The sequence below is a fragment of the Cladophialophora immunda genome (genome assembly GCF_000835495.1).
Source record: "Cladophialophora immunda strain CBS 83496 unplaced genomic scaffold supercont1.4, whole genome shotgun sequence".
NCBI lineage: Eukaryota > Fungi > Ascomycota > Eurotiomycetes > Chaetothyriales > Herpotrichiellaceae > Cladophialophora > Cladophialophora immunda.
In genome coordinates, this window is record NW_015622544.1 from 3,305,463 (window position 1) to 3,324,622 (window position 19,160).

At 53.0% G+C, this 19,160-nt stretch overlaps 7 protein-coding genes across 9 annotated transcripts; 6 read left to right on the top strand and 1 right to left on the bottom strand.

Moving 5' to 3' along the window:
• The first annotated feature begins 65 nt into the window (after positions 1-65).
• PV07_07514 (uncharacterized protein) lies at positions 66-1,232 on the top strand. Its single transcript, XM_016394606.1, has one exon. It carries the CDS (start codon positions 110-112, stop codon positions 1,103-1,105), a length of 996 nt encoding a protein of 331 aa, XP_016248025.1. The 5' UTR covers positions 66-109; the 3' UTR covers positions 1,106-1,232.
• On the bottom strand, positions 1,088-2,801 carry PV07_07515 (tryptophan-tRNA ligase). The gene has a single exon (XM_016394607.1). It carries the CDS (start codon positions 2,601-2,603, stop codon positions 1,311-1,313), a length of 1,293 nt encoding a protein of 430 aa, XP_016248026.1. The 5' UTR covers positions 2,604-2,801; the 3' UTR covers positions 1,088-1,310.
• Positions 2,802-3,048: 247 nt separating this feature from the next.
• Positions 3,049-3,795, top strand: PV07_07516 (uncharacterized protein; the record flags this gene model as incomplete). The annotated part of the gene is made up of 1 exon (XM_016394608.1): positions 3,049-3,795. One exon carries the CDS (start codon positions 3,049-3,051, stop codon positions 3,793-3,795), a length of 747 nt encoding a protein of 248 aa, XP_016248027.1.
• Positions 3,796-4,453: 658 nt separating this feature from the next.
• PV07_07517 (uncharacterized protein) lies at positions 4,454-5,520 on the top strand (the record flags this gene model as incomplete). The annotated part of the gene is made up of 2 exons (XM_016394609.1): positions 4,454-4,643; positions 4,693-5,520. The coding sequence occupies 2 exons, from the start codon at positions 4,454-4,456 to the stop codon at positions 5,283-5,285; spliced, it is 783 nt and encodes a 260-aa protein (XP_016248028.1). The 3' UTR covers positions 5,286-5,520.
• Positions 5,521-5,799: 279 nt separating this feature from the next.
• PV07_07518 lies at positions 5,800-9,255 on the top strand. 2 transcript variants are annotated; one of them, XM_016394611.1, is made up of 2 exons: positions 5,800-8,902; positions 8,950-9,255. In XM_016394611.1, the coding sequence occupies exons 1-2, from the start codon at positions 6,182-6,184 to the stop codon at positions 8,968-8,970; spliced, it is 2,742 nt and encodes a 913-aa protein (XP_016248030.1). In that variant the 5' UTR covers positions 5,800-6,181; the 3' UTR covers positions 8,971-9,255. The 2 variants fall into 2 exon arrangements, with proteins under 2 accessions (XP_016248030.1, XP_016248029.1); XM_016394610.1 differs by having other exon boundaries at positions 5,800-9,255.
• A 169-nt stretch (positions 9,256-9,424) lies between these two features.
• PV07_07519 (uncharacterized protein) lies at positions 9,425-12,151 on the top strand. Its single transcript, XM_016394612.1, has 3 exons — positions 9,425-9,657; positions 9,725-10,397; positions 10,448-12,151. The coding sequence occupies exons 1-3, from the start codon at positions 9,550-9,552 to the stop codon at positions 11,173-11,175; spliced, it is 1,509 nt and encodes a 502-aa protein (XP_016248031.1). The 5' UTR covers positions 9,425-9,549; the 3' UTR covers positions 11,176-12,151.
• A 2,444-nt stretch (positions 12,152-14,595) lies between these two features.
• On the top strand, positions 14,596-16,105 carry PV07_07520. 2 transcript variants are annotated; one of them, XM_016394613.1, is made up of 4 exons: positions 14,596-15,104; positions 15,164-15,269; positions 15,334-15,736; positions 15,834-16,105. In XM_016394613.1, the coding sequence occupies exons 1-4, from the start codon at positions 14,647-14,649 to the stop codon at positions 16,049-16,051; spliced, it is 1,185 nt and encodes a 394-aa protein (XP_016248032.1). In that variant the 5' UTR covers positions 14,596-14,646; the 3' UTR covers positions 16,052-16,105. The 2 variants fall into 2 exon arrangements, with proteins under 2 accessions (XP_016248032.1, XP_016248033.1); XM_016394614.1 differs by having other exon boundaries at positions 15,334-16,105.
• Positions 16,106-19,160: the final 3,055 nt, after the last annotated feature.

Genomic DNA, 19,160 nt, shown 5'->3' on the forward strand with positions numbered 1-19,160 from the left:
AGTGGCTAGTAAAATTTATAGGCAACTAGAGTCTAAAGCTCCGAGTCCTTAGCAAGGCAAATAATGGAGCAAGAGATTCCTTGATACCGCCCCGACAAACTCCTGGAATATGTCTGTCCGTGTGAACCAAGGCGACGCCAATTCAACCAGCGACGCCCCGGACTTTCGCATCGTCACTACGCTAAAACACACGCTGTTCAACGCCGAAGACGCGGAGTCAGACTCGGCGACAGACGCTGGAATAGGGCGGTGGAAAGACCTCAGCAAGAAGCTCTTCGCCCTGCATACGCGGCGACTGCGCGAGGCGGCCGAAGCGTTCGGCTGGGTGGATGTCGTGAAGAGGCTCTCGGTTCCTGCCACCGGCGCTCAAGCGAGCGAGCCAGAAGATGAAGAGCGGCTCTCACCACAGACCGAACCCTTCAATCTGGAACGCTTCGTCGAGGATGCCGCCGTCGCCACATCCCAAGGTGGCTCTTCCCCGGGCCCTGGGAGAGGGTTCCTACGAGACCTCCGCGTCCGCGTCCTGATGTCCCGCGACGGGCAGCTGGCCGTGGAATGCACGGTGATGGGCGCGGACCGACCTCTTTCGACGCTCACTCGCGCCGTCGACATGTACACGTCGTGCCCCTTCGCGGCGACCGTGCCGGGAGAAGGAGAACAGCGAGGGGCAGCCACACCCCCATGCCACGTCACGGTCGACGCCCAACCCACCCGGACGTCGCTGTTCACGCGGCACAAGACCACCCATCGCGCGCCCTATGACGATGCCCGCGCGCGCGCGGGGTCGCCGCCGCTCCTCCCGACCACGCCGCCCACGGCCAGGGAAGTCCTCCTCTCCAACGCCGCGGGACAGGTCACCGAGGCGTCCCTCTCGGCGGTGTATTTCCTGCGCGGTGGCGCGTGGCTGACTCCGCGCTCCGACTGCGGGGGCTTGCGGTCCGTGACCCGACTCTACGCGCTCGAGGCGGGCTGGTGCGACGAGGGGATCGTGCCGGTCCACGAGGTCGCGGAGGGGGAAGTGGTGTGGTTGAGCAATGCGGTTAGAGGCTTCTTCCCCGGCGTGGTGAAGCTGCATGGCCAGAATGGACGGGAAAACAGCACCTGAGGTTTCACTATGGGACGGAAAAGACAATGGGGGGTTGGCTCTCTTCCTCTAGTCGCTGTGTATGAGTACAGCCTATGGATAAATCCCCAGGCTCATATTCTAGTTCATAATCATCATTCTTTTTCAAGTCTCGAACTCCAAGTTATGCTCCCTTTCGTGGATAGGCTCATCGTCTATCGAGGTCGAACTTCCCACTCTCTGAATCTCATCGGAGGGGAACCTCTTTCTTCGGCCCGTTCTCCTTGGTTGTGCCTTTATCCGATGCTGCTCCTGTCGTCACCGGCTTCTGATCCGCTGGGACCCCTCTAAAAAGCAACCCTTTTCTGCTGAAAAAGTCATGTACCACCTCGTCGCTCACCTTTTTCCTCCTCTCCTGGAAACCGCTCACGTATTGCTGCAACTCCTTGATGCAGATGGCCTTGATCTCCCCGGTCATCATCTCTCCCTTCTCATACTGTTCCTTGATCTTCGCTAGTTCATCATCGTCTTCCAGGAAGAAAGTGAGGTATTTGTAGGGTACGTCAACATCCGTTCTCCCGCCCAGCTCGCGTTGTTTCTCCGCCGTGTCCTGCCCGCCAGAGAATGCGAAACGGTTGATCTTCTTCTTGATCGCATTCGGTGTATCGGTTAGAAATATCGCAGAAGAGTCGACACTTGCGGACATTTTGGTGCCTTCACCCTGTAACGCGGGAAGAAAGCGGGAGTGTATGAGGCATGGTTTCTCGTATTTCATCCTCTCTGCTATATCTCGACAGACACGGAAATAGGGGTCTTGATCAATCGCACAAGGGATTAGGCAAGGGATCCTGGGGACGCTTTTTGCGTCGGTGCCAAAAATATGTGGGAAACTGGTTGCAAAGGAGGGCGCAGACTGGGTTGCAGGGAAATGGAATTCGCCAATGTTGTTGCTGTCATTGAACCCAAATGCCCCTTTTATCTGGTTGAGCGTGATGCATTTCGCCGCGAAGCATACATTGCGATAGAATGCGCCCCCCATGTACTCAAAGTCCGAGAAGATGAACGTCTTTTTCGGGTCGAAGCCCAACGCAATGATGTCTTTGGCATTTTCTCTTGCATACCGGGTTGCGTCATCCATGCTGATGGTTTTGGAGTGCATGAACTTTTCGTCGTCTGTTAACTGGATCACAAGGGGGCAGTCGAAGACTTCTTGTAGCCAGCGCGTGAATTCGAACGGGACGCTGTGCCCAACGTGCATGCTGTCGCTGCTTGGCCCTCTCCCCGTGTATAGATAAAATCTTTCGCCTTTCTCATACTTGCCCAGGATTCTTTCCATTTCGCGATGGGAGATCACTATTCCGCGGCGCATGAATCTGTGGGGTTTTTTGCCGGTCGCTTTTTCGAATCTCTCGAGTAACTCGGGCGAGATGGGCGTGGCACCGAAGTCGCGGATCAATTTGTCGTAGTCTACTGGCTTTATGTGGCCAGACTCGTCCACGCCGCCGGACACTTCGAAGGGGGTGATTTTTTGTTCGGCCATGGCGGGCAAGGGGGTTGAGGGGGTGAATTTGAGAGACCCAGGAGCGGAGACCGAGGGCAGGAAGTGGGAGAATAAGGATAAGGGCGAGACTGGGTCCTCAAAAGGCGCGAGGGGTGGGGGGTTAGTTGTGAGGCTGTCTGAAAACAATTGCTGTGGCAGTCGGTCTGTGTATCGCCTGTAACTATGCGTGAGTCTTCGATTCACCGTTTGCTGCGTGCAGCCCAACTGCGATAGAAAGTTGTCCAATGATATTGCGTCGTCGGATATGGCTCTCCGCCCTCCACAATTTGCCGGCCAAGCATTTCTCTCCTCTTCTTTTCGGCCGAATGTGGCAACTGGGCTTGAGAGCTCGCGTGAGGGTCCCAAAAACTCGCCGTCTCCTTTCCATCCTCATCTTACTCTTTAACCATCAGCCATTACCTTGGGTCAATGTCTCCATGCCAGGATGAAATTCTACGAACACTCCTTTAACTACGACTACACTTTCCCCGCCGTCACTTTAGCATATTTCCTGCGCTATCCGAACCCTTATTCCAGGCATGTTCTCAGCTCCGACGTAATCGATCGCTACATTGATCCCGAGACGAACCGGCTCCATACTGTACGACTACATCTGAAAAAATCGAAAGTGCCCGCCGGCATCCTCAAATTCCTCCCTCGTGGCCTTGCCGGCCCAGGCGGCGCCAGTCAGAGCTATGTCCTAGAGAAAAGTACGATTGACATCAATGAGGGATGGATGGAAACTGAGTCCAAAAACATGGAGTGGACGGGGATTTTGAGCGTTGTGGAACGACAAACATATAAACGGCAACGGCTGTCTGAGATAGCGTCCTCGAGTCGATCGGGCGATGACCTCCAGCCACAGAGACACAAAGAAACCACCACCTGCAAGACAGTTGTGACGTTTGTATCACATCTGGGCCAGAACAAGTTACTGAGCTGGAAAAAGCATGAGCACGCTGCAAATGTTGAGGAAGAAGCACCAAAACAAGGCTTGTTTGCTGCGTGGTCGACTGCTGGTATCCAGCGGACCATCGAGCTGATTGGTGTGAAACGAACCAAGTCAGCTCTGGTAAACGGAAAAGAAGGAATGAATGTCGTGCTGGAAAGACTACGGAACGGTGGGATTGTGGGTGTCCTCGAAGGAATGAGAAGAGACCGGATGGAAGTGCTGGGGGCGGATGGCCATTGAAAACAAGCCCTTCGCGTCTGTGGTTATACCCTGCATTGAGCAGCCTCAATTGCAAGCCTCAATTCGATTTGTACTACTAACCTTTGCTGTTTGAATGATTGTGAGCCAGGCGCCGGGGACAAGTGCATGAAAGTATTGGGAATGGATGGCGTATTTGGAACAAAAGAGGGATGCTCAATACCATCGTGGTCAATGTTGATAGGTATACAATTCTGTCCACTCATCCCTTCAACTCCTCCTGTCTCGTGGGCTTTGCTACTGGTGAACGACAATGTAGCAGAATGTCACTACATCCCCTGCCACTATTGGTAAGTATAACAGACCTCCGCGACAGTCTTCACGTCCGGCTGACTTGCTGTCCCTGCAAGCACTTGCTCAGGACCTCGAGCCCTTAGCGAGATGAAGTGAAGCGTCTCAATTCACTCACACTCTTCAAGTCTTCTGCTCTTGGCGATCGAAATGCGTTGAGGTCTTATCTGGAGTCGCTCCTGCAGCTCAAGACTCGCCTCTATTCAACACCAGCATCTTTCTTGCCTTCCCCCACCTAGTCACTCGTTCAGCAAATAATCATTCTTTTTATCGACTCAACAAGGTAGCAAATATTGGTCAGCACGGCTGCTTCCCATCTTCTGTCATTCTTTCCAAGAGCAGTGGCGTTATGGTCGCGGTCACCCCGATTTTGTGGTTGACAGCCATCGTTCTGCTGAACTTCATCAAAGGATCGAACTCTGCCCGTCGTTTTGAACGGCGCAGTGACCTCGACTATGTCCCTCCCATCAACGCCTCAGCCGCCGCAGGCTGGGCTGTGCCTCTGCAGGGCAGCAACACCTGCGACCCTAACAAAACTTGTGAGATTGATCAGGCGATGCCTAGGTGCTCCTCGCTGACAATTCAAAGGCACGGATTCACTGTCACCTCCGCCTCCTGGCAAGCCTCTTCAATACCTCGCAATCGCACGTGGCCTGTACATGTATCTGTGCGCCGGCGATGGACCCAATGAAGTCGCTCAGTTTCAATCTCAATCCACGCAGCTTTATGATGCAGCCCCGCTTATCCAAAACCTCCCCAATGAAGCCGCCTTCCATGCCCTCCCTGCCAAACTTCACGACTTCGACTATGAGCAGCTAAAGAATTCCACTTTGGAGTGCTTGGGTACCATTGGAACCGTCAACGATACGGCCATTGTCACTCTTTTCGACATTGCGACGTTCGAAGCCCTTCCGTACGAGTCCGTGTTGGCGCCAGACGATCCTACGAGCACTAGCAGGTGGGCACACTCAGTGAGCTCGAAGAGAGACTGGGATATCTACCGAGTTGAAGTTGCGGGAGGCGCTCCACCTATTTGCGACAGTCAACGATTCATGGCAGAAGAAGAATACACGGCAGAGTATTGGTTCTTCTATTCTGGGGGAGAAGACTTGTGGACGCCAAATGATGTCAAAAGAGAAGAAGACCTAATTGATTCTATCAATCTGCCAGCTTTCATATGATGATATGGGAAGGACCTGAATGAGAAGATACCAGTGGACGCAATCAGCGGCGTAGCATGTGGATGAAACATTCGAAGATGGATTCAAGCAGAATCCAAGAACATTGCACCGGATTTTACGAGAGATGAGAGGATCGGATAGTATGTGGACAGGCTGATGATCCAAGACTTCGACTGATGGAATTGTCTTCTGATCCATCTCATTTCGTTCATTCGTGGGTTGGGGGAAAGTGGGGCAATTTTCCATAGGGTAGGACCCAGTGCTACTCTTGGGTGAATGACCGGAGCCATATTGCTGAGGACAGATTCTCACCAGTATCATTCGCGACAGGCCTTATTCTCCCTCCTCTCGATTTCAAGAGGCTGCGAGGCTGCGAGGCTGTCTACTAACTCCCACCAATTTAGCGTCATTCTACCCCGCCAAAGGGGACTGTTGCCGATTCGGGTAACTTAAGCGGACGGCTGCCCGTCATTATAGCCACATGAACCACCAGCGCCCCCTCTCGACGGTTTCGCCTCAACCCTCATCCTGCATCCTTCGATGCCCACACGATCACTTACTCAGTTCGCCGAATCTTTCGACTCTGATCTGCAAATACCTACGGACAGAGTTGTCTTGCACCTATTTACCCTAGATTCATCATATCCACGTGCGTCGTTGGATACAGCCTGTGTAACCTACTTCAACTTCACCCCAACTTGCCACCGACCGGAGGCGCAGGATCTCCACCCTCACTCGAACTGATTCGTGGCTTGGAGATGCTCAATCACCAATTCAGCGATTACTGGTGACACCAATCTGTGTCCTCATAACCACCCGAAAGGCTCGCGACACTCATACCACACCCTTCACGGTGGGCAGAGCGCACCTCTGCCTACCAACACTCACCCTCCACCATGTCGTCGGCGATCAACGATGACGAACTCTCTATTTCCCTCCCACAAACCGATTCCAGCCGCTCCAGGCCGTCCCTTCCCACTGTTGTCTCCCCTCCGATACGGGCCAGCTTGAGCCAGACACCAATGGCAGAGTCTCCAGGCACCGCCCGCGCAATGCAACGACTGCATCAGTATGCCTTCGTCCGCAATATCGGTGAAGGGTCATTTGGCAAAGTCAAGCTCGCTAGACACAAGGTTACCGGTCAAGAGGTTGCAATGAAGACTATCAGTCGGCGCAAATTGATCAGTCGAGACATGGCAGGGCGGATCGAGAGAGAGATCCAATACTTGCAACTCCTGCGTCACCCGCACATCATCAAGCTCTACACCGTTATCACAACCAAGACAGACATCTACATGGTGCTGGAATATGTCCCCATGGAACTGTTCGACTACATCGTAAAGCATGGCCGGCTGGGCGAAGCCAAGGCACGGAAGCTGTTTCAACAAATCATCTGTGCTGTCGAATACTGTCATCGTCACAAAATCGTCCATCGAGATCTCAAACCGGAAAATCTCCTCCTTGACAAGAACATGAACGTGAAAATCGCCGACTTCGGTCTCAGCAACATCATGACGGATGGCAATTTCTTGAAGACGAGTTGTGGAAGCCCAAACTATGCTGCGCCTGAAGTCATTGGCGGAAAGCTCTATGCTGGTCCCGAAGTCGATGTCTGGAGTTGCGGTGTCATCCTCTACGTTTTTCTCGTTGGCAGGCTTCCCTTCGACGACGAATTCATCCCTGCACTGTTCAAAAAGATCCAGGCCGGGACATTTCATATTCCATCACAAACTCCGCCAGGAGCAGTAAACCTCATCAAGCGATGTTTGCAAGTGCATCCGGTCCACCGCATCACCATCCCCGAAATCAGACAAGATGAATGGTTCATGAAAGATCTTCCTGCTTATTTGGTTGATCCCGTGGAGGAATTTCTAGATACCGGTGTCGACCCTACCAAAGCCATCGACCCTCGCCAACTAGCTCCGGGAAAGCCACTCGATGTGGTGGAGAAAATCCATGAGCAAGTGGTTGGCAAGCTCGGCCGCACCATGGGTTATGCAAAGGAGGATGTGAAGGATGCTCTGAGCAAAGATGAGCCAAGCGCGATCAAAGATGCGTATCTTATAGTCAGAGAGAATCAGTTGATGATCAGCACTCCCCAATACCGCACAGAGAACCCGGAACTGGAATCATTTATGGCGTCTTCGCCTCCGGTCGAACCAAATTATCCCAATTTCCCCGGCTCGCCACGACGATTCCAGGACATGGATGTCAAGCCTCTCACTCCAAGCCGCACAGATGCTCACCGAGCCAGTCGATCACTATCTGAAACTCCGTCTTCATTGAGAGAAGAAGAAAAACCCAGGATCTCAAATGTCCGCGTCCTGAACACATCACTACCTCATGTGCATGAAGAGCTCCTTCAAATTCGCGATAAGGCAAAGGCTCACGGCGAAGATCCTGACATGATTCTTCATCAGACGCAAGGTCAAGATCAGAAGGACGACGCTGAAAGTCCAATCCCCGAGGAAATTAAGGATGAACACGGGAACCCCATTTATCGATCCAAAGAGGAGCAGGAGGCCACATCACGAGCATTGAAACCACATTCTCGATCTGTGACGGCTCTGAATGCGTTGCGAGACCCTAAAAGCCGACCCGAAGGTATGACGACTCTGCCCTCTGATGAAAAACGTCCACCAGCTTCGAAGACCAAGCCCAGACGGTGGCAATTTGGGATTCGCAGTCGGAATCAACCCTGGGAGGCCATGAAGTGCTTGTATGCCGCTCTTAAGGCTCAAGGAGCTGAGTGGGAGGTTAACCCATGGTTGCGATCAGAGTCGATGCCAGACGGTGAGGACGAGAAGGATGGCATTCCGCCGCCTCCACCCGAATTAGAACCTGGCCAACGCCACGAGATTATGCAACAGCGGTTTTCATTTGTTGGCGAGGATTATTACATACCTCGAGACCCGTTCAATATTCGCGCAAGAATTTTAAAGAAGGGATTGCTGATGCCCGGCGAAGCACCATCTCTATCCGCTCACAGTTCGGCGGTCAGTCTGCCGGCAGAAGCACAAACCCAGCTCAAGAAACATATCGAGCAACTCGGATATGCCTCAGAGGATGTCAAACAGGTGCTGGGAATGAGTTCTCCCAACGGAAGCCAAACAAACGCAAAGTCACCAGCATCAAGCGGACATACGACGCGACAAAATACTGGCGGCGAGCCGGCCGGCCACAGCCAGGATGCGTTCACCGGACCAGGACAAGTGTCTATGAGCAGACCCGACAGTCTCTCAGCACTCAACAAGAAGATCCCAAGCGAGCATATCGGAGTTTGGGTGTTCATCGACATTCAGTTGTATACCATAGAGCAAGGAACGTTTGTTGTGGATTTCAAATGTGATGGATATCAAAATGTGATTTGGCACGATTCGAAGAAGGACCGCGAGAGGAACAAGACACCCACCAGCAGCAGCACAGTCACCAGTCCGACGAACAGCAGACCCACCAGCGGCTTTGGAGACATCAGTCACACCAGCTCTGATCGGCTCGATGAAATGGGTGCAGAAGGCTACTGGAGACCGGTCAGCAAGCGCTACAAGAACGTGGAGAAGGAGATCTCCAGCCCTTATCCTTACCTCGACGTGGCTAGTGACTTGGTGGCTCAACTAGTAAGTCTGAGTGCTAAGGCTGCGCAACGGTCCTGACTGACTCTTAGTGGGGTGGCGCTGCTGCTTGAATTTCTGTGTCTCTTGTTGTCCGCTTTTCGGCAGATGTATACGACTTCATGACGGGGACGGTATTCGCAGCAGCAAGAAGAGCTGGTGCATAGAGCACGGGGAACATGGATGGAGACAGGATTCGAGTACCTGGGGTACGGTTGATTGGCGGTTACAACACGCGCTGGCAGGAAAGATCTCACAAGCATGGGTGCGGGAAGATGTTAGAAAACACCCGAGACAATATGCATAGCCCCGCTTAGGCAGCCATAGCCACTCAATGATTGAGTAAGGATACTTGCAAACGTTCATCTGGCTCGTGAAGTACTCGGCAGAGACGCGTGACACGTATAGCCACCCCTAACGCCCTCCACGCGTATTGAAGTCACGTGTTTGCCAAGAACTACGCTAGATGATGGCGTCTTGGTTTCCGCCAAAGTCATTTGCCCAGCTGACGAACCATCGTCGGTCGGTGTCACAGTCGTCCATCCTCCTTCGCTACCAACTGTCGCCGACTACAGGACAGGCGACGACCACAGAGCGGTCTCGCTGCTTCGTACATCATCACGTTGATTGCGGCGGACGGAACTCAGGCAGATATGGGCCTCGCCTCAAAGCTGAGATCATGGTCTCAGGAGCTCACCCCGTATTTTCTCTACCTGCTCTTGGTTGCAACACTGGGACCTCTGCTCTTTGGTTATCATTTGGTATGATCTTCTATCCTCTGCTATAATCCACTTACCCCCTCGTATGCAATGCTAAACCTATTCTTAGGCCGAGCTCAATGCTCCTCAAGAGGTCATCACTTGCGCAGCGAAATCAATTAGGTCGAAGAAGGGCCCACCGTCAACGCTGGGTGGCCTGCCACAATGCATCCCCATGAACTCTACTCAACTCGGACTTGTCTCGTCCATCTTCACATTGGGCGGTTTGATCGGTGCTCTCGCGGCCGGCCCTTTGTCCGCGCGCTATGGCCGTCTACGTACTATGCGTGTTAATACCTTTTTACTAGCGCTGGGCCCTCTTGCTGAAGCACTGGCGCCCAATATTGGCGCCCTTTCGGCGGGCCGCTTCATCTCTGGCCTAGGCGCGGGCGTCTCCGTGGTTGTGGTGCCCATTTATATCTCTGAAATCGCTCCACCCAAGGAAAAGGGTTTCTTTGGTGCCTTCACGCAAATCATGACGAACATGGGCATCTTCACCACCCAGCTCCTTGGTTACTTCCTGAGCCATGGGCAGATGTGGCGTGTCATCCTGGCCGTTGCAGGCATGATCGGTGTCGTGCAGTTTGCGGGGCTGGTGTTCTCAGTGGAGAGTCCCAAGTGGCAGGCTGGTCATGGAGAACCGAGACAAGCCAATAACAATCTGCGACGTATCAGGGGTCAGAAGGCCGATATCCAAGATGAGATAGAAGGTTGGAGAGTTGAGGATGTCGATGAGAGACACGGTTTGTGTTGTGTGATGTTTGATTGGTCGAAATGTCTAACCCTTGAACAGAGGAGGAACGAACACTGCTCGCAGATTCCGACCACGAGCCACAGACGGACAGTAACACCTCCTCGAGAGGCAAAGCGCCCGAACCCATGGGGATCCTGGCCGTGCTCCGAGACCCGACCAATAACCGCGCAATCCTTGCAGTCGTTGTGGTCATGATGGCGCAGCAGCTTTGCGGAATCAACAGTATCGTCATGTACGGTGTGTCTCTGCTCGCGGACTTACTCGCATCCAACTCCGCCCTGCTCAATATCTTTGTGAGCATACTCAACATTGCAGCCACTACAGGCTTCGCCCCCCTCGCCGATGTGCTGGGTCGCAAGCCATGTATCCTCACCTCCATCGCCGGTATGGGTGCCTCATCTGTTCTCCTTGCCGTGGGAATACGCAGTGCCATTCCTGTGCTTTCCGCAGTTGCGGTACTTCTGTTTGTTGCCAGCTTTGCTTTTGGCTTGGGGCCGGTGCCCTTCATCCTGGCTTCTGAACTTGTCGGTCCTGAGGCAGTTGGGGCAACTCAGTCATGGGCGCTAGCAGCAAATTGGATCTCGACATTTGTGGTGGCGCAGTTCTTCCCAATGGTGAACGAGAGATTGGGAAAGGGTGTGGTGTACTTTGTATTTGCTGCCATTGCAGCAGTGTCCTTTGTTTTCGTGGGCTGGTATGTGCCTGAGACTAAAGGAAAGAAGGATGTTGACGAGGTCTGGGGAAGGCCGTCCAGGAGGCAAGACTAAGATGTTGAGAACAATTCAGGACGGATGAAAGGGGTTTGCCGATCTATTCAGTTCCTTTGGTTGGGTTTCTGGAAACTTGCTTCCGGGAGGCTACAGAAAGCGGCCTTCCAGCAGAGTATTCCACACGTCCAGGTGCAATCTTTCAGCAGGCTTTTGACGATCAGATCCCGGATTGACAGTTCGATTTCGATTAACTGAAGATGCAGCATCCAGTCGACTGCTACGAACCCAATGGCAGTCACATCTTCCACTCTCAGCTGGCCAGATCATAGCACGAAAGAGGAAGGTGCTCAGCGCAAGGATGCCGTTGTCCCGCAAGCACTTCCCTCGCCGCAAGGTCCATCTGCCATTTTCGTCCCGATTGGCAGTTGTGTCACATCAGCCATATTGCACGCTACAAAATGCCATCCGGAGTAGGGCGCATTAGCAAGTCACAAATTGTCGCATCTCAATGGACCGTCCAGCAAAACATCGCAATTTGCTCAAAAGGCTGTTCCTTTGGAGACATTAGCTGGGTTTTTCCTCTGCACGCCGCACGAAGTTTGCAGCGGTGAAAGTGAGGAACACAAGAAGCCAGTGCCTTGACACTGAACAGAGGACAAGCAGCGAGAAGGCTGGAATGCAGAGGTATACTGAAAGATGTTGTTGCGCCGGCCGCTCATGCCCGGCCAGGTTTCCAAGCCTCGGACATGACCGACTGACGCTCAGCTTCGCTTGACTAGATCACCATCGTGCGGGAGGACACCGAGGGATCGAGCTGTTTGATTGATGGGCACGCGCTCACCAGGTCGCTATCATTGGTTTGACGGAGGTATCCATTGTTGTTATCACCCACTAGTGTCCCTGGGGAACCCTGTCGTGAGGGTATATGAGCGATTCAAAGCGTGCCCTTATCATGACCTCCTTTCTGCTGAACGAACCTGGATGGTGGATAGAAAGACAACACAGTCTCATTGCCCTCGTCCTTTCTTCCTGCCTACAGTGCATTCCTTTATACGTGAAATTCTGTACTTCGAGCAAACAGGTAGGCGACCATGATATCTCCATCACCCGAAACTATCCCCATCGTCGACTTCTCACGGTATTCTACCGATCTGCCTTCCCTCGCGCGGGAAATCAAACAAGTCTGCGCAACATGGGGGTTTCTCTACCTCAGTAACCACGGCTTACCGCAGCCGACCATCGATCGCATGTTCGACGTCAGCGCGACCTTTTTCAAAACCACCCCTCGCGAGGAGAAATCCTCGACGCCGTGGAGCAGCATTGTCAATGCTGGATACGATGCGAAGACCGGCACCGAAGGTTACTTCAATGAACACGGGGCTAAGGAACGCGTTTCGACCGTGGACGAGAAAGAGGTATTTGTGATAAGGAAGCAGGCGTCTTACGACCAACCTATGCCGCCCTCTCTGAAAAAATTCAATCCAGAGATTCAGGCCTTCATGGGAGAGGTGCATGAGAAGATCGCCGTCCCGTTGCTCTCGTGCCTTGGGGTTGGTTTAGGTCTATCCGCCGACCGTCTTCCACAGATCCATCAGCATGAAAGTCCGTCGATGACCACTCTTCGACTCATCCACTACCCTGCCCTTCCACCCACCGACACCGCCAAAGTTCGCCTGGGGTCTCATACAGATCAAGGAGTGATCACAATTCTCTTCCAGAATCTTGTGGGCGGCCTCCAGATACGACCACCAAAATACACCGGTCCTATTAAGGACGACGAGATATGGCTCGATGCCCCTGTTATTCCGGGGGCGGTGCTCATCAATATTGGGGAGACAATGACGTTCTTCTCAGGCGGCCTTATGAAATCCACGCTCCACCGTGTCACTCGATCCCCGTTGCCCGAGGACCAGGGTAAAGAGCGGTTCTCGATGGCATACTTCTGCCACCCGAACATCGATACGTTGCTGGAGGTCCTTCAAGGGATTGAAGGAGAGGACGGGAAGGAAGTGCAAAGAAGAGAGCCGCCGATAAGTTGTGTTACGGGCCAGAAAGTCAGGACGGTCAAGGAGTGGATCGAACACAGGCATTCAATGGGCCGCTTGGAGAAGGTTAAGTAAGTAGCATCGTGCCCAGAAGATTGTTGTCTCGCAGTCTTGGACGGGACGAACGTGCAGTCGAGACGAGTATGATGATAACCAGAATCCATCGAAGTCGGCGGCATAGTTCTAGAAGGATTGCATTACGGCGGGGATGGTGGGCACATGTTCATTGTTCGACATATTTCAACGTTCATTCGCTCCATCAGGGCGCCCACCCGAAACCATCGACGATCAGTGTTTTCCCTTCCCAGTTTTGGTATTGCTATCCCGCAAATGAACTTGGTACCGTGTCTCGAAGCGTCGCGTACACTCCTTATATCTTGTCTCCGTTCATTATTCGAGGATAGAAGTTATTAGTAGGTAAAAGCAGCGACCTAGATGGATAAGGCTGCGCTAAACCTATCGAGGCTTAGATGTCGAGAATTTTGCTCTCGAACCACAATCAGGGACATTGTCGACCGATGAGATCGCTTAAAGCACTCACCTTGAGTCTATCGACGGAGATATTTTAAAGACCATGCGCGTCAACCGCCGTCTGAATGTCGGGTTTTCTGGAATCTGAGAAGCCTAGCCAAAACAGCCAGTGGGAAGTTAAGTCTGAGAAACACTTCTGTTCCCAAAAATGCGTCCATGGCGCAACAAAACTCCCCTGCTTGTACGGAAGAAGCTCGCTGGGCCTCTGAGTTTGTTGTCTGTCGATCTCATATCATCATTACCGGTTCACAGCGGAAAGATGTATCCGGCCTTGAACCGGTAGTCGGTCTTTCCGCGATATCCGAAGCCACTCGGTTCTTTCGTCAGAGTGAATCTAATACTTTGCAATTAAAACATCACACCATACTGCAAAGCCATAATCGGAAAAACGACGAAAGAGAAACTACTCATTCAGTCCATTCGGCGAGAAGAAAGTGTCGAGAAGGTGTCTGGATGATGCGCTTCTTGTGCTGGCGTTCCGAGCTGCGGTTCTTTTGGATCTGTTACCTGGTTTGGAGACCATCACAGAATCCCGAATTGAAGAAGGGCAGCGCGGGGCAGCACAAATCTGCACCTTCTCAGCCTGCCTGATGCTTATTGCCGAGTTCAAGCCGCCAACCTACTCTCAAGAGGACCAGTAGCACCTTGGCATATTCTCAGACAATCTCATGATGGCTTGAAAGTGCTCATCTTTGAGGACGGCAACAAAGCCCCCAGCCGAGGATTCGCCCAGACCCCGACTGTGGAGCTCTAACATCTGGACCCCGAAAATAAGGATATCTGTAGGTATCCACATGTAGTATAGGTCAGCCTAAGAGCCCTATCAGAACGGTGAGGCCAATACCGAGTCCCGGTATATAAAGTATCAAGGTACCCAGTATTTACTCAAGCTTCAAGGTCGTGTGGAAAACCCCAGTACTTACAGAACTAAGCAGCATCGATCGTTGTTTCAATGTTGTCGACAGCGACAATATCACACAACGTCCACTCGGCTTCAGCAGTAGCCCAGATTGGCCGAGCTACCTTTCCCCTGGCTCATGCCAGGAATGCCATTCCGAGACATCGAGCGGCACTCTGGATCGCTTCAGCCAATTACTCCTCCACAACAGGGACGCCGTCACGCCCCTTCTCATCACAAAGCCAGAGCCGCCCCATCGGACCGTTCAGCTTCATCAGCCCAGTCCCTCGCAATGCCAGGAAACTGGCCTCTGCACGAGAGTTCTCAACAACGCGTATAGCTCAACTCCGTGATTTCTTTCCAGCCCAGGAGACGAAATTCATTCGCCAGACGCCACCCGCCTGGGTACACCATGGCTATACGGAAGAGGAAATGCTGAACGTCCAGCCAGCCCATCGAGAACCGAAAACCATGGGCGACTGGTTTGCCTGGAAACTCATCAGATTCTGCCGGTGAGTTTGGGGAGCGAATTTCAAAATCAGCAGAGCTTGGACGGCTGAGAATTCGACAGATATTGGATGGATGTGGCTACAGGCCTCCGCTCAGAACAACAGGTCGACAAGAAGAATCCTACCACAGCAGTCGAAGCGGCCAGGCCCTTAACGGAAGCCCAATGGGTGGGTTGAAAATCCAAGGTCGCAAAGCACTGTTGAGGTCTCGACTAACTCTTAACTTTCGCAGCTCGTTCGGTTCGTATTCCTCGAATCCATCGCCGGCGTCCCTGGAATGGTTGCTGGCATGCTGCGGCATCTTCGGTCTCTTCGCCGGATGAAGCGCGACAACGGCTGGATCGAGACACTTCTGGAGGAGTCGTACAACGAGCGGATGCATCTCTTGACGTTTATGAAGATGTGCGAACCCGGCTGGTTCATGAAGACCATGATCCTGGGCGCCCAAGGCGTCTTCTTCAACGCCCTATTCTTCTCGTATCTGATCTCGCCCAAGATCTGTCATCGCTTTGTCGGCTATCTGGAAGAAGAGGCCGTGCACACTTATACCAGATGCATCCGCGAGATCGACCAGGGAATGTTGGACAAGTGGAGTAGTAAGGACTTCAAAATCCCCGACATGGCCGTGCAATACTGTTAGTTTCCCTTGCTTCAAATCTTGGGGTAGAGAACTTTGTCTCCATCCTTTGTTGGTAAGAATTCCACGACGCTGACGACGACAAAACCCAACAGGGAATATGCCCGAGGGGAAGAGAACAATGAAAGATTTGATCATGTACATCCGGGCCGACGAAGCCGTCCACAGAGGAGTCAACCATACACTGAGCAACCTGAGCTATAAAGAGGACCCGAACCCGTTTGTCAGCGACTACAAGACGGAAATGGGAGGCCACAAGCCCAAAGCGGTGCTAAAGCCAACCGGTTATGAACGTAACGAGGTTATTGGTTAGAATCGTAGACGATACACCAGATTGTCTCTGCTAGAAGGAAGAACGTTTCCATCCTCTTGCCAGGTTCCTTTCCTTGTCTCTTGTCTAGGCCGGGAGATCCCAGCTCTTTCCGCAATAATTACTGACTCGTCCTTCAGTCACAGTCTTGTCTCCGGTATTGAATTTCAGTTCCCAACTCTTCCACAGTGATTAGCCACTGTTCCTTGTAGATTCATCTGGAAAAAGCCGGAGGCTCTGGAAGGAGCGGGCTGCTTCAGAACAGCGGCTGAGAAGGAACTAGCCTCAAAAATGACAGTCCCCACGTCTGTTCTGGGAATCCGCCTCTCTCCCTGCGCGATCGGTTTGAAGACGGCAGCAAGAAGTCGAAACGCTGGGCATCGCGACGAACGCTTGGACTGCAGTTAACCCGAGGTAAACACGGAGCCGAAAGGTAGACGCGAATGCCATCAACCACAGTTTGGTTCGCCGCAAGTGAAAGTGTTTCGTATACGGTGTTACTGTACACAGGCAACCGAGGCTTGAGATCCTGAAAGATGCCGCGGTGTCTCTATCCAGCAGTTCGACGACCCGGCTTCAATGCTGTATATTGCGTCCAAAGAAACAGCTAGAGAAGGGACAACGGTGCCAACCAGCCTCTAAAGAATGGGGTCCATCACTGTGGAAAGTCTCCCTCTACCGGAATTCCTCGAGCACAAATATGCTGCAGAGCGGGACAAGCGACTCCGCAGCGATGGAAACGGGCAGTACCTCAATCTCATCGAATCGGACCGTTTCAAGCACTTCGAAGAGGATCCCTGGGTCGACCATGCCGCGCTCAATGCCCAGGAGCCTCCGATGACCGACGGGTCGTCATGCAAAGTCTTTATACTCGGAGCCGGATACAGCGGGCTAGTTTACGCTGCTCGACTGATCGAGGCCGGGTTCGACGCCGAGGATATTCGACTGGCCGATCGCGCCGGCGGATTCGGGGGAACGTGGTACTGGAATCGATATCCTGGACTGATGTGTGACATTGAAAGCTACATCTACCTACCTCTACTTGAGGAGACAGGCTATATGCCCAAGCACAAGTACTCCTACGGCCCGGAACTGCTTGAGCATGCGGAAAGAGTCGCGTCACAGTATAACCTCACGGACAAAGCACTCTTTCGCACCACTGTCGAGGGTATGGAGTGGGATGCAGTTCAGAAACGGTGGCTCGTCAATATGACGCAAGATCGAGGCCCAGGTCAAGCGCCTCTCAAGCTGACGATTCAGGCGCAGTTTGTAATCACCGCTCCAGGCATCTTGAATCATCCCAAAGTGCCGAAAATCCCAGGCCTAGGTGAATTCCAGGGCCATACGTTCCACACTGCACGGTGGGACTATAAATACACGGGCGGCTCACCTACCGACCCAACATTGACCGGCTTAAAAGAAAAGAGAGTGGGAATTATTGGCACTGGAGCAACCGCGATTCAGGCGGTCCCAGAGCTCTCCAGGTGGGCCAAGGAGCTTTATGTCTTCCAGAGGACGCCAGCAAGGGTAGACGTCCGTGGTCAAACTCCGACGGACCAAGCCTTGTGGACCAGCAAAATTGCTGGCAAGGTAGGGTGGCAGCTAGAACGACGCCGGAACTTCAATGCAGCTCTTGCCCGAGTGTTGGTCGGAGAGGACCTGGTGGCCGACGGATGGTGCGCAACACCCTCGGCGGCCTCTAGCCTGGGCAGTCCCTTGAAAGGGATCATCTCGCCCGATAAGGTCAAGGAACATGTCGCTGAAGTCCTTGCAATCGATCAAGAAAGGACGGAGAAGGTTCGGGCGCGCGTGGCGTCGATCGTTGAGGATACCGAGACCGCGGAGAAGTTGAAACCGTGGTATCCTGCATGGTGCAAGAGGCCGGGATTCCATGACGAGTATCTCGCTTCCTTCAATCGGCCTAATGTCCACCTTGTGGACACCGACGGCAGAGGTATCGAGCGAATCAATCGGAGCGGCCTCGTTGCTGGCGGCAAGCAATACGACGTTGACCTCTTACTTCTCAGCACGGGATACAGGGCCCCGGCTGCACACAACGGCAGCCCTGCTGCAGCCGCAAAGGTCTCCATAATTGGGCGGGAAGGCAGGTCCCTCGAGGAAAAGTACCTCGCGCGCGGAGTGTCCACACTGCATGGGATCAGCTCGCACGGCTTCCCGAATCTCTTTTTCTTCGGTGCCTCACAGGCCGCCTCCGCCTTCAACCTCGTCTTCATGACAGACGTGCAGGCCCAGCATGTTGCATATATCCTGGCGGAAGCAACGCGGCGGCATGAGAATGCAGTCGTTGAAGTGATAGAAGAAGCGGAAGAGGAGTGGGCCAACGAGGTCGTGAAAAGGGCAGCCTGGTTCGCCGTCATGGTGGGCTGTACGCCGAGTTGGCTGAACGGCGAAGGCGCAGCCTCCATTAAAACAAACAGTGATGTACGTGAACAGGTAAAGAAAGCCCGGGCTGCACCTTGGGGCGAAGGAATTCGCAGCTATGAAGACGTTCTGGAGCGTTGGCGGGCTGAAGGCGATCTCAAAGGCATCAGCATCACGGCTTGATTATGGTGCCGGAGAAGCTCAATATCTATCCGCCAAAGGGTTTCGTGTTGGACACAGTTCAGCAGCATATCCAGAAGTAGCAGGGAATGGCTCCCACCGCATTCATTCTTTGAGGCAGTTGACAGATTTTTCTCAAGCTGGTCCAGGTCTATAATGGAGTTTCAAAGCAAGGACAAAGACCTTGTAGTAAATGTCAAAGTTCAAAAGAGGCCTTGCCACAGGATCCTCTTCTCCATGTATTACGCAGACAAAGTATCTCATTCGCTTGGTTCATAAGTCAGTCAACCCACTGTCGGCTTTGGCAGATTTCAATCTTCGTGAACGTTGGTTACTGAGCTTCTGAGATTTTCCCACCGATCGAGAGGAGAGACAAAAATTCATCGTCGGGGACAGGTCTTTTGTTTTGACTGTATTCGAAAAATTCGAGCCTGATATTTAAATCGCAACGTTCCAATCCAGTCAGTCACCAGGCGACCATCCACGATCCTCCCCGCCGCACGCGTCCCTTCTCGTCCACCATTCTGCCTCGATCAGAAATCGGCTCCAA

Bases quoted from the DNA above. Each gene is read 5' to 3' on its own strand.
- PV07_07514 (XM_016394606.1), top strand. From the start codon at position 110: ATGTCTGTCCGTGTGAACCAAGGCGACGCCAATTCAACCAGCGACGCC.
- PV07_07515 (XM_016394607.1), bottom strand. From the start codon at position 2,603: ATGGCCGAACAAAAAATCACCCCCTTCGAAGTGTCCGGCGGCGTGGAC.
- PV07_07518 (XM_016394610.1), top strand. From the start codon at position 6,182: ATGTCGTCGGCGATCAACGATGACGAACTCTCTATTTCCCTCCCACAA.
- PV07_07519 (XM_016394612.1), top strand. From the start codon at position 9,550: ATGGGCCTCGCCTCAAAGCTGAGATCATGGTCTCAGGAGCTCACCCCG. The intron at 9,658-9,724 runs GTATGATCTTCT...ACCTATTCTTAG, and splicing joins TGCTCTTTGGTTATCATTTG to GCCGAGCTCAATGCTCCTCA. The intron at 10,398-10,447 runs GTTTGTGTTGTG...ACCCTTGAACAG, and splicing joins GGATGTCGATGAGAGACACG to AGGAGGAACGAACACTGCTC.
- PV07_07520 (XM_016394613.1), top strand. From the start codon at position 14,647: ATGTTGTCGACAGCGACAATATCACACAACGTCCACTCGGCTTCAGCA. The intron at 15,105-15,163 runs GTGAGTTTGGGG...AGAATTCGACAG, and splicing joins AAACTCATCAGATTCTGCCG to ATATTGGATGGATGTGGCTA. The intron at 15,737-15,833 runs GTTAGTTTCCCT...AAAACCCAACAG, and splicing joins CGACATGGCCGTGCAATACT to GGAATATGCCCGAGGGGAAG.